At 44.2% G+C, this 13084-nt stretch overlaps 1 protein-coding gene across 1 annotated transcript in view; it reads right to left on the minus strand.

Annotated features, from left to right (window-relative positions):
* Positions 1–13084, minus strand: part of CDH6 (cadherin 6) — a 168228-nt gene that overhangs the window by 7328 nt on the left and 147816 nt on the right. The window contains exons 9-11 of the mRNA XM_081873029.1: positions 5781–5902; positions 4161–4278; positions 3820–4071 (exon numbers count right to left, since the gene is read on the minus strand). Of these exons, the coding sequence (XP_081729155.1) occupies positions 3820–4071; positions 4161–4278; positions 5781–5902 (492 nt within the window). The remainder of the gene's footprint in view (positions 1–3819; positions 4072–4160; positions 4279–5780; positions 5903–13084) is intronic.

Below are 13084 nucleotides of genomic sequence, written 5' to 3' on the forward strand. Positions count from 1 at the left end.
GGGGGATGTTTTTTAAGAGCCAGGAAAAATAATGAGGAAACAAACAAAAAGGAAGTGAAGGAAGGAAGGAAGAAGGAAGCAGCTTCCAGATGTGTTGAGGGCTGCATAAGATGGGGACAGAGGGCAGAGATGCTATCATGCATCCACTATAAATTCTAAACCATCCCTCAAATTGCCTTTGCTAAACATTGTACTCTGTGTTATCCAGTACACAACAGCTCAAAATCCCAGAGCGGATTTGTTTTTGTTTTTTAATTCTGCCTCGCTAATGTCATTATGAATGAGATTTCACTAAAAAGAGATGAATATTCAAATTGGATTTGTGCAAACCACTGACTCAGCTCCAAATATAACCCTGTTCTTGATGCTCAGTTTCTCGTCTGAAGTGAACTTGTAAAATAAGCCCCCCTAATGCTCAACAAAACGTTAAAATAAATGTAAAGCTGAGCTGTTTTTTTCTCCCCACTACCCTCAGCAGTTCTTAGCATTATCTGGGATTTTGCAATAAATAGGCTAGGCTTTCTCGGGCTGAAAGTGAAATCCGCCATGCAGCCGAGGGGGTGGGGTGTGGTGAACAGCAAAAATAAAAAAATATAATAAATCTGCCTTTTGTCGCTGCTAAAAATGGAAACTGTAGTTCCATTCTTTCCATGCCTTTGTTTCACATAGTGTTGAGATTGCCTAAACAAAGCATGAAAGCGGATTGAGAAAGATACAATGCTAAAGCAGCTGTTTAATTGAATGCTAGGCCTGGGACCCAAACAATTGTTTCCAATCCAAACACTACTGACAAGTTACCGTATTTTTCGCCCCATAGGACACACTTTTCCCCCTCCAAAAATGAAGGGGAAATCTGTGTGCATCCTATGGGGCGAATGCAGGCTTTCGCTGAAGCGTGGAGAGCAAGAGGGGTCAGTGTGCACCGACCCCTCTCCCTCTCCAGGCTTCAGGAAGCTATCAGCAAGCCTGGGGAGCCCGCGGGAGTTCCCACAGGGCTCCCTAGGCTGCGGATAGCAGCCTGCTGCCTGGAGCACGGGGCGCCCTCCGGAGGGCGCCCCGTGCTTTGCGCAGGTGTCCGCAAGCCTTGCAAGCCCACTGGGAGTTGCCGCTGGGCTCGCAAGGCTTGCGGATAGCAGCCTGTTCTGGGGGCTGGGGTCGGGGGAAGCTCGGGCTTCCCCCGCCCCAGCCCTGCGGCTGGTGGGGGGAGAAATAATTTTTTTTTATTCATCCCCCCCCCAAAGGAGGTGCGTCCTATGGGCCAGTGCGTCCTATAGGGCGAAAAATATGGTACTTCCTGCACAGCTCAACAAGGTGATTCCCCAAACCTGACCTGTCTTCCCTAATGCCCTCTGATGGAGCCCAAAGAGTTTCTCATTGCGGGATGGGCTTGTGCATGGAATGAGAAGCTCCCACCAGCAAAGTCTTTGGAAGAACTGTGGAGTTTCATTTTCCTGGCAACAGTGAGTCTGCTGTACAGGGGTCAGCAAACTTTTTCAGCAGGGGGCCGGTCCACTGTCCCTCAGACCTTGTGGGGGGCCGGACTATATTCTGAAGAAAAAAATGAACGAATTCCTATGCCCCACAAATAACCCAGAGATGCATTTGAAATAAAAGGACACATTCTACTCATGTAAAAACACGCTGATTCCTGGACTGTCTGCAGGAATCCTTTGAAATCCTTTGAAAGGATTGGGCCAGATCCGGCCCCCAGGCCTTAGTTTGCCTACCCATGGATTAGAAATAGGATGCTGATAAATGGGTGGTGGTGGAAGTTTCACCCTTTGAAAGAACTACTGTAGAATATAGAACAAAACCACCCCCGCTCTCCATTATTTTCAAAGGAATGTGAAGGTGACTGAGACAATTTGGAAAGTACAGTGGTACCTCGGGTTATATACACTTCAGGCTATATATACTTCAGGTTACAGACTGCTAACCCAGACATATTACCTCAGGTTAAGAACTTTGCTTCAGGATGAGAACAGAAATCGTGCTCCGGCAGCATGGCGGCAGTGGGAGGCCCCATTGGCTAAAGTGGTGCTTCAGGTTAAGAACAGTTTCAGGTTAAGAATGGACCTCTGGAACGAATTAAGTACTTAACCCGAGGTACCACTGTAATCAAACAGGAAAGGTAACCGGTTATAAATTTTCAGCGGAAAGCGGGGAAGAATCTGCCAGCTGCAATAGGTTTTCCTATTAATCCCTGGCAGTTTGGAATCAGACCGCTCTTCCTAGGTTGGAAAAAATATATGGCGAGGACAGTTTATTTGTTGGAACGGAGGGGTCTCCAACAAACTCCCGAAACACGGGGCAAAGTGACGCAGAGGCTGTTGGAAAACTGTGAGACAACTGCTTCCCCCGAGTCATGATGGGAAATATCAACAGTTGGAAGAACGAAGGACACAACACTATATATGATTGGGACAACATCATGGGGGGGGGGAAATTACCACACACAGGAAAGAACAATGATTACAGACCGAGTACCTCGCTTGAAACTTTATAAATCACTTAATATATTAACACGAATTGAAACCGTAAGATTGCAATCCGTATAAGGGATCATTATCTTGAAGGGAATGTAATTGAAATTATTAAGATTTTGGAAAAGGAAAAGCAAAGAGGGAGCCATCAAATGTGAAGAGGCCACTTTAACTAAATTGTATAATTTGGTATATAAATAATTGGTTTTAATAATTGTATTAATTGGATAAAATTGGCATGGTTATAATGCGGCTGTTATTGGAACAATATTGGAAAATCAGTTAAAAAACCCAACTAAAACACAAAATAGGATGTTTATGGTAGGTGCCAAGAGTTGGTAGGGTAACTTGGGTAAACTGAGATATTGATTTACTGGTCAAGGTGTTGATACGATCACAACTTCCTTCACTGGTGAACTTTGGGACTGTGTTTGTTTGGGTCAGTGTGTACCTGCTGCACTTTGTGGTTATGATTAGCGGGTGACGGCGCTCATGTAAAAGTTAAAGTTTAGTGGACATGTGTGTATGGTGGCTTATACTGTGGCATGACGGCTAAGATGCTTGCAGTGGTTTCTGATTGTGGTTGGCCTATGTATGACTGAGGCAGAAGTGTACAGAGGAGGTGGTTGTGTTATCTTTATATTTGGGGTCACCACAGATTAAATTCTCATAGGCATCCAGGGAGGATCCTGGAAGGAAGTACAAAAACCCTGTGTAATTCAAATGAGATCACTTCTCCGATGACATTGGATAACTATGGTCATGGGTGTAGCCAGGAGAAGGGGGAGGCTGCTCCCTCCATCAAGTAAATAAATAAAAATAATTAACTAAAAGTAGAAATGGGCAATGCTTACTGAACGTTCACAGGGGGGGGGGGGAAACTTCATCGGAAAATAGGAGGAATTTGAGAAGGAAGTGCTGAAAAGGTTATCAGCAAATTTGAGGAAACTTGTTTTAGTTTTGATTTGTTTTTTAAAAAAAAAGATGAAAAAGGCGTGTTCTTTGTAGTTTCGCAAAAGAGACTCGTTAACCACGCAAAAGGCGGTCGGTGATTTTGTTATTTAACTTCCTAGTTTTCAAATGACTGAAGATTTAGACTGAGGACTTGGGCTGAAAAGAAAGCAATTTTGAGGCATCTTCTTCCGAATCTGCTAGACAGAGCCAGGCAAAGGATGATGACAGATGGGTGCCCCGCCTAACCTAAATCCTGGCTGCTGCCCATGACTACAGTCTTATATTGCCATGGCTTTGTTAATGTGTAGCACACATGTGTGCTCCATCCATGGGCACGGTGAGCTCCTCTCCCCACCTCCTGCAATTCAAGCGACTCCTTTACCTAGCAGTATAATGATGCAGAGGAGAATCGCGATCAGAGCGCCTGTGCTGAGGCCGGTTGGATGGATCAGCGCTTCAGCATTACAGGAGAGCATTTTCCCTCTCTGGTCGCAGGCGCACACTCGGATGGTCACGGTTTCCGTGCTGCTCTGAATTGGGTAGTCGTTGTCCGATATTACCACGGGCAGGAGGTAGATATTCATCTCGTGTCTGTTATACCGGGTTCTCCTTGTGTAGATCGCGGCTGTGTTATCTGGAGAGAACCACGAGCACTGTAAGCAGCATGTTCATTCTGAAAGTCCCCCAACCCCAAAGAGAATGAAGCAGATAGACAAGCATTACCTCTGTTGTCCTGAAGGGTGAAATTGGAGCTGCTGGCTACTTCGGGAGCCAGCGAGAAGGAAAATTTGTGTCCGCCGAAAGAGTCGTCTTTGTCAACGGCACTTAAGGTCTGTATGAGCTAAAAAAATGGACAATGGCGTTATTGTATTACCATCGCTGTGACAACCAGGCTCTTTGACACCAAGACCTTGTTCATACTGTATTATTCCACAAATAACCTTAGAGCAATGAGTTCGAAGCAGCGTGCCAAGCAGATAGCAGCGGTTGAGATTTCCAGCAAAGAAATGCTGTTCTCTAAGAGTTGCTTTGGAATACGTGTCTCATACAGGTATTTTCTACCAGCTCCATCTGCTACGCAGGCTGAGCCCCTACCTGCCCACGGACTGTCTCACCAGAGTGGTGCATGCTCTAGTTATCTCCCGCTTGGACTACTGCAATGCGCTCTACGTGGGGCTACCTTTGAAGGTGACCGGGAAACCACAACTAATCCAGAATGTGGCAGCCAGACTGCTGACTGGGAGTGGCTGCCAAGACCACATAACACCAGTCCTGGAAGACCTACATCACCTCCCAGTTCGTTTCAAAACACAATTCAAAGTGTAGGTGCTGACCTTTAAAGCCCTAAATGGCCTCAAAGGCCCAGTAAGCCTGAAGGAGTGTCTCCAACCCCATCGTTCAGCCCGGACACTGAGGTCCAGCTCCGATGGCCTTCTGGTGGTTCCCTCACTGCAAGAACTGAGGTTACAAGGAAGCAGGGAGAGCTTCTTGGTAGTGGCGGCCACCCTGTGAAATGCCCTCCCATCAGATGTCAAGGAAATAAACAACAACCTGATTTTTAGAAGACACCTGAAGGCAGCCCTGTTTAGGAAAGGTTTCGATGTTTGAAGTTTTATTCTGTTTTAGCTATTCAACTTGATAAGGTTGGGGATTGGAGTGAAAAGAGGTAGGGATCTTTGGGGTGAAGATGGGGATACTTTAGGGAAAAAATCCGTCCCATATCTTTACCCCATCTGATCTGCTTTTTAATAATCATATTTATGAATATACAGACTGCCTTTCTTCTGGGGCACAGAATGCCCAGGCAATCTGCCATACACCCAACTGGTGAATTCTCTCCCGGGCTGTAGGGCATGGTGAACTGGGGTAACTACAAAGGGCTTTGCATCCCCAAACATCAGAGTATGTTGAGTAGTTCTTTTCAGTCCATTAAAAAAGAAGAAGACCCCAATCTTTTGTCTCATTCCCCACCCAGATCTTGCAAATACCTAGATGGCAACAGAAATAATTTCAAATATGTGCCTTTCGTATCAAACCTTCAAGGGATTCATCAAGAGAAGCATTAAACAGAGCAAATTAAGGGGAAATATGGGGCCGGCAAACTGAAGTTCAAGAAGGAGCCACGCTGAACTCTGTGATATGCAATGCCGCATCACATCAGCTCCTAAGGGAATGCCAGTCGCAAGCCGATGCAAGATAGTCATGGTCTCATTTCACTTAGCATCACTGTCAGTTCCTTTGCAATGCATAGTGCCAGCTCACAGGCACAATGCTGTTGCCACCATAACACAGACCGTGTTTATAAACCTCGTATTTATTCGTTACGAAGCGCAAACCGCACACCTGCTCGGCCTTTGCGTTTTCGCAGACGAAGGTTTCGTAAAACATGGCAAACTCCGGGGCATTGTCATTCACGTCCAGGACTTTAATAAACACCGGGATGCGGCTGCTTTCTTTTGGGTTGTCTGTAGTGACACAAAGAGAAAGCCGGTGAAAACATTTTAGTAATGAGTTTGACTCCCGCCCCCCACCTACCCACTGCCTTGTTTGGAGCAATACATTCACAAGGCTAATGCAAGCAATGAGCGACATTTTTGTGCGTGCACAATTTATTTGTGCGAGTTAAGGGTATTTGCAGGTACAATCAGAATACATCTCTAACTGCCTCCTAAACCAAAGGTAGGAATTCTATGCTCATTTTTATCTCCTTCAATCCTCTCCCGCTTTCATATCCATCCGACTTTATAAAATTCCACCAAGCAGACCACCAGAAACCCCCATGGAGGTCTTTACATTTGAAATTTGATCTGTCACTCTTGCACGGCCGACCATCAAATATTACTGCATGGAAAAAGCCCTTCAGCTGTGAATCTTAGGATTCAACTGTTAAATATGTGTGGCTGACTAATATAAGATCTGTACAAGCAGATGGAAGGAAGGAAGGAAGGAAGGAAGGAAGGAAGGAAGGAAGGAAGGAAGGAAGGAAGGGAAACTTTTGTTGATTTCAAATCCCAAGTTATCCACAATAAGCTTCTGGAAAGGCACAGAAGAGGTAGCAGTGAGAAAGATGAGTTATTGTGAGGGCCTTTCTCTTGTAATTAGAGGTCCTTTTTGAATTGAAATATATTTAAGCTGAAATATAGGCAAAGGGCTCTTTTTAAGGCTGTATATGCACTATAGAAGGACGCGGGTGGCGCTGTGGTCTAAACCACTGAGCCTAGGACTTGCCGATCAGAAGGTCAGCGGTACAAATCCCCATGATGGGGTGAGCTCCCATTGCTCAGTCCCTGCTCCTGCAGTTCGAAAGCACATCAAAGTGCAAGTAGATAAATAGGTACCGCTCCGGCGGGAAGGTAAATGACGTTTCCATGTGCTGCTCTGGTTCACCAGAAGCAGCTTAGTCATGCTGGCCACATGACCCGGAAGCTGTACACTGGCTCCCTCGGCCAATAAAGCGAGATGAGCGCCGCAACCCCAGAGTTGGTCATGACTGGACCTAATGGTCAGGGTTCCCTTTACTTTTTAGATCAGAACGGTACATGATTTTCCAAACGCGGTCCCTCCGCAGTTTTGTATAACAACATTATGATATTGGCAATTTTATTTCCAATTCCTTTTCTAACTCTCCCAAGCACTGAATTTGCCTTTCCACAGCTGCTGCACACTGGGTCGACGTCTTCTTTGAGCAATCTACTATGACCCCAAGGTCTCATTGCTGGTCAGTCACTGCCAGTTCAGACCCCTTGAAAATCAAGACTCTTTTAAGACATATTGTCTCTTTAGACACAATTCTTTTGGCTTCCTATAGTTCACCCTGCCAGGGTGGAAGAGGAAAGGGTTAATAGGGGGTGTGGTGACAGCATTTTTTTTTTATTAAAGCTTTTCTTGTTTTACAGAAGTATGTATAACGTCTCTCGTATTTTTTCCATGTAACATTTTTACAAATCAGTTTCATTTGTTGAGACATTAGGAAGAAAAGGGGTGGAGTGGGGGAAGATTGGTGGGGTCAGGTGGCGATGTTTCTATTTTGCTTAATGTATGTAGAGTTTGGTGTCAGCGTTGCTTGCGCAAGTTCTCTGCTGTTCACTTGTGTTCCTTTGATGGTGAGAGAGGTTGGGGTTGGCCTAGGGTGTGGTTGTTTGTTTGTGATTGGCTGTGGTGATCTTTGTTTTCATGTGTGAGTGGGGTGGGTGGGTGTTTTGGAGCAGCTTAGCCATATTGATTTATATGCTGTTGGTGGATTATTGTCATTGTCTTGTTGGGCTGTGTACGTGATAAAGGGGAGCCATACCAGGGTAAAGGCGTCTTCTTCTGTTTGTCCCCGTGTCAGTTTCAGTTTATTGCTTAATTTTTCTAGTAGGGCTGTTTCCCATACAATTTGGTACCACTGGTCCATGCTTACTCCTGACAGGTCTCTCCAGTGTCTGGTTATGGTGTTTCTGGCTGCTGAAAGTTGGCGGATTATGAGTGCTTTGTGGTGTAAATGGGCATTGTTGTCTTGGAAGATGTTTAGTAGGGCCAATTCTGGGGTGATGTCTAAAACCCAACTATCCTGGAGAACAGCCATACGAGAAATATGTAAAATAACTAAGCAAGTATTGGTGACAGCATTATTGAATCGTTTGGGCCACAGCCTTACAAGACGGTTGTGCAAGGAAGGGCATAAGCAGTCTCTTCTAGCTTCCCCCTTCCATTACAGAAGGGACAGGGGATTCAGCATTGAATTCCCTCTTTGAACCTCAGAGTTCTTTCTCTCTGCCCTGGGAGAGGGTAATCTGATGCTTCCTAAGGCCACCCCCCCCCCTGGACTGGCTTTCCGGGTACGTCGGAATTGCAGGATAAACATGTCAAGTGAAGGTTTTTCTTTGTATAGCCTTAACGGCTGTGAATCTGAAAGCTGCAACATTTTAAAACATAAGAGTTGAAGTCAATAGGAGAAACTTGCTTAGAAATGCAAAATCAATATTCTCTCCCACAAGCATGCAATCTGTTCTCGGGCGATAACTATCAGGAACACCACTTTCCAATATGCTTACGCAAACTTTAAGCTTCGTTGCTCTTTATCTCTTCCTCATCCCTCCCGAGTTCTTTTTCTTCAATGAATAAATTGCTTAACTTTGTTCTCTTCAGTCTAACCTAATTGTCACCTGGTTCTTTCTTTTTCTTGTGGAAGGAGTGGGGAGTGTCACTGTGTGGAGCAGGCAGCTCCCTTCCTCTCGCTGCATTATGCAAACACACACATTCCTTAGTTATTCATGTAGCATCTATCAAACCAAAGACTGAAATCCTAAATTTCTCTTGATCTTGGCTTTGAAGTGCTTTCTGTGGCACACTTGCTGTTTCACCTTTCATAGCTTTCAGGTGTGGAAAATTCATCATTCAAAACAACTTCAGAACTCTCATCTGCAAGGCAGCTGCATACTGAACAAGTTGAATCCCACTTCTGCATCCGTCACTGATTTCCTTGGGCTCGTGAGTAAGTCAAGGTGGCCCAACAGAGAGGCATATGTTTGTCGTGAGTATGGATTGCAATAACCATGAAAATATTCCTCCTTTGTCCAGGTTGATGGACTGTATGGAGTGGACGGAAGTGTCTGGCAGAGCCCGAGACCGGGGAGAGGAGATGGTGGAAGAAGATTGGAAGATTTAAAGTCTATATATAGAAATATTGTAAAATTAATGAGTGACAGGAAAATGTTGGAATGAATTTTTATGGCCTTAGTAGAAATGCTATAAGGAGTTAAGCTTAAATAAGCATACTAATTTTAATGGAAATAAGATTAAAAATATGTTAAGACATTTATATGATAGAAAATGGAGAAAGGTGGAAAGGAATTGCTGAAACAATTAATGGAAGTGGAATACAAAGAGGGAGGTGAGAGGAGGTCGATGATATAAGGGAATGAAAGTTAGAATATGGAAAAGGTATGATGTATGTTTTTAAAATGTTTTTGTTTTGTTTTGTTCATTGTGTTAGATAATGTGTTAAGGTTGTGTTTTGTATGGTTTATATATTGTATTGTACTGTTTTATTTTTTCTTGTTCTTGTTCTTTTTTCTCTCTCTTGTCTCTTTTTCCTTTTTAAAAAGTAATAAATACTATTTAAAAAAGAAAAGAAAATATTCCTCCTTTGCTGAGGGTCCCTCTGTAACTCCTAAAATACAGAGATATTTAGCAGGTATGGAGCTTTTGGCTGGCATCAGTCTGTCTCGGGAAACAAAGGAGGAGTCTGCCTTTGGGAGTGAAGTCAAACTGTTGGAAGGTTACAGCGGCTGCTGTGCCTGTAGAGACCGATATTGGAGAGACATGTTTTGTTGCAGCTGGGGCAGATGTGTGTCCAGTTGTGCCGCTGCAGATGCTCCATGACGTTTCTCCTCTCTGCTCTCCTCCCAGCGATCATTCCTCCTTTGGCCACTGTTATGGAAGCACAACCTGTCTCCAGGCACTGCAGTCATCTGAAAGGGATTGCCACACGTTGTCACATTTGCAGACATCTTTGTAGCACAGAGCTGGTCTTCCACTGGGCCTGGTGCCTGAAGCCAGCTCCCGGTAGAGTACGTCCTTAGGTATCCTGCCATCTTCCATTCTGTGGACATGAACATGTAGACGTCGCTGAGACAGGACGTCTGGGAATGTGGGCTTAGGAGAGGACATCTTTGTTCAGAACTCTGTCCTGCCATGTGGTGCCCAAAATTTTCCTGATGGAAGGCGTTGAGGTGTCGTTCCTGGCAGTTGCAAATTGCCCATCACTCACTTAACCTTCATATTTCAAACCACTAGAGGAAGTATGGGGCCTCATCATCTAATGGTGGAACTCCATATTCTATATTTTATTGGCCAAGCAGGTTATGATCATATTCCTGTGGCACTTGTAACATCCACAGATGTCTTGTTTGGACAAGGGGCATCCAACATCTGCAAAAACTCCAGCTGTCTCCCCAGGATGTAGTCCTCAGCATACTTGCTCTTAGCTATTATACCACAGTGGCTGGCTGCGTAATTGGTCATAAACATAGGTGCTCTTTACATGTCACCCCAGCACCATAAGAAAGATCCATGCCATATTTTGGGTCCATGTGGAGAAAAGTAGCTTCGATGTATAGGAAGCACCATGGTATGAGAATTTCAAAGCGCAATGACATCATTAACATCTTTTGGACCATCTTACAAATTAGCAGTACATAGCTGAAGACTAGGAACTTACTATCCTGGAGGAAGCATTGATAAAAATAAAAAAAGAGATGTCTGACTGACCTCCTCTTTGCCTTTTTAAGAAACTACTAAAAACTCATTTGCTCTCTCTCTTCCCTTCCTTACTCGTCAGCTAATTACAGTGTGTTTTACTCATTGTTTGTTTCACTTAGCTAGTGCACAGTTTTTCTCCTCCCCTTAAGTCCTCCTTCCCTTTGTTTCACATTCTTTAGCATCTAAAAAATGTCAAACAAAATCGTGAGTTGGAAGGCAAGGACCTGCTAGTTTTACTGTTTGCATAGTGCCTGCTGGTGCCTTTATCGAGGATAAATGATGATCACGCTGAGACGTGGGGCAATTTTCTTCTCATAGCATGGAAGTGCATGACAACGGTGTGAACTTGTGGCTTCAGAAACAGAGAACGCTCTGTTGGGTAAAAGGTGCACTCAGTGCAGGGCAAGCATATGCACAACTGGACAGAAAGCAATAAAATGACCCAAACCTAGCAATTGTTCTTGGTCAGGGGTTAGGAACTTCAGGCCTGAAGGATGAATGCGGCCCTCCATATCTCCCTGTGTGGCCCTCTGAATTTTCACTGGGTCTGCTTTATGCCAGGAGAGTTTTTCCTCTGGTTGGAATGTGTCCTAGACCTCAGATAATACCTCTTGCATGTCTGGTATTTGTGTGTTTGTGTGTGGAAACAAGCCTACTACACAGTGGGAAATTTACATTCCTTGCTCTCCCCATTGTTACTCTGGCCCTGCTCACTGCTAGCAGGTGGCCCTCAAAACATTGCCCAGAAGGAAATGTGGTGTTCAGCGTGACAAAGGTTCTTCACCCCTGTTTTCTGCGCAGTCAACATGGTGGTCTTAAGAGATGGTGAAGTGGCATTGTGGCTGCTAGAAAAGAAGAAAAAGCTACTTGCTTGTCGACATCTTATTTAAGATTCCGTAAAATGTTTTTGAGTAGAGATTGTGGGGAGGGGAGCAAAGCATTCTTCCTTCCCTTCGGAGAGGCTAACCAAAGATCATTCACCTGAGGCTTGCTAGCTCAGGCCTTGCCCTACTGCTCTCTAGACTACTTGAGCGGTGTTTTCAGAGAGAGTTCAGTGACCCATTTTACAGCTACACATAATGCATGAGAAAAAGGAAGGATCAAGCAGATACATGTGTATGCATGTAATTTTACAAGAGCCGAGGGAAAAATAATAATAATCACAGAATGTGGTATTGGATGCACGAACTGGCTTCCTAAGAATCTCAGTTTGCTTTCTTCCTTTCTTTTTAAAAAAGAGCAAGTTTCCAGAATAGACTTTCAAGCCTACCTTAAATTAGCAACACCCACTTAAATGTCAAAAACTAGAGAAATTTGAATAATTTATTCCAAGTGCAGAATTCAGCATTTCTCTTGGCACATAATTGAGAGGGCCTGGGAGCAAATTTTTATTTTTTTTATTCCCCCCTTCCTCAAGTATGGGATATACATAGCTCTGTTCCTCCTGCTGAGCTGCAAAGAAGAGCCTTGAGATTTCCAGTAGAATCTAGCTATCTAATGCCATGGAAGGCATTAAATAATTGTTATTCTGCTGTGCTTCACAGTCAAATGCAACAAAACAGATTCTTCTCAGTGTTGGCTGAATTGCATTTGCACATGTAGGTGCTCCTAGGCTCTCTCTTTGCTAGATAGCAATCACTTCTATATCCCTTTAAATGTGATGGTTAAAGAATTCTGGTCATCGTAGTCCAGTGAGAATCATTGGTAAGCAATAGGGTAGCCAAATGCAGAAGAACACAGAGCTCCTGAACCTTCCAACTGTTGTGCAGAAGAGGCAATTTTGAGAGATTATTTATCTTCTGCTCACCATTAAAGGTGTAGGAGCCTGTCCTCTTTTTTTAATCTGGCCACCCAAGTTAGCTGTCCGCCATTTCCCCCCTTCCTCTCAGAACTGCAGTTACCATGGTTTCCAGGAAGAAGTTTTGATGTCTCCCATTAACGAGACATCTAGTTACCTGGATGTGACCTAAAATATTGGAGATGATTAAAAAGTGTTCGGTGGCAGGTTTACATAGAAAACAGCTGCTTAAACAAGGCTGCCTAATTTGCACAGGCTCCCTGCATGAATATTGAGCTCAACAGAGTGATCTTCGGTGCTAGCTCTACTTAGAATAGGCCCATTGGCATTAATAGAGATGATTCATTAATTAGTTGTGTGCAACCTACAGTTACTTGATTATCTAGACTCGCCTAATTGTGAAGTGTTCCCCTTCATCCGAACCCAGAGTCCCCATTCAGACCAAACAAGAAACAGAGAAGGGTTGCAAATGTGGTTGATGTTTCTGAAGTTGACAAATTGGCCTTTGGTTTGAATGCAATCTAAACGCCTTCAGCTAGTCCTCTGAGCCTGCCCACTTGGAAGCAAGTCCCATCTACAATAGCTTTCATGTAAGCGGATTTAG

This window comes from Podarcis erhardii (genome assembly GCF_964252035.2).
Source record: "Podarcis erhardii genome assembly, chromosome: 8".
Classification (NCBI taxonomy): domain Eukaryota; kingdom Metazoa; phylum Chordata; class Lepidosauria; order Squamata; family Lacertidae; genus Podarcis; species Podarcis erhardii.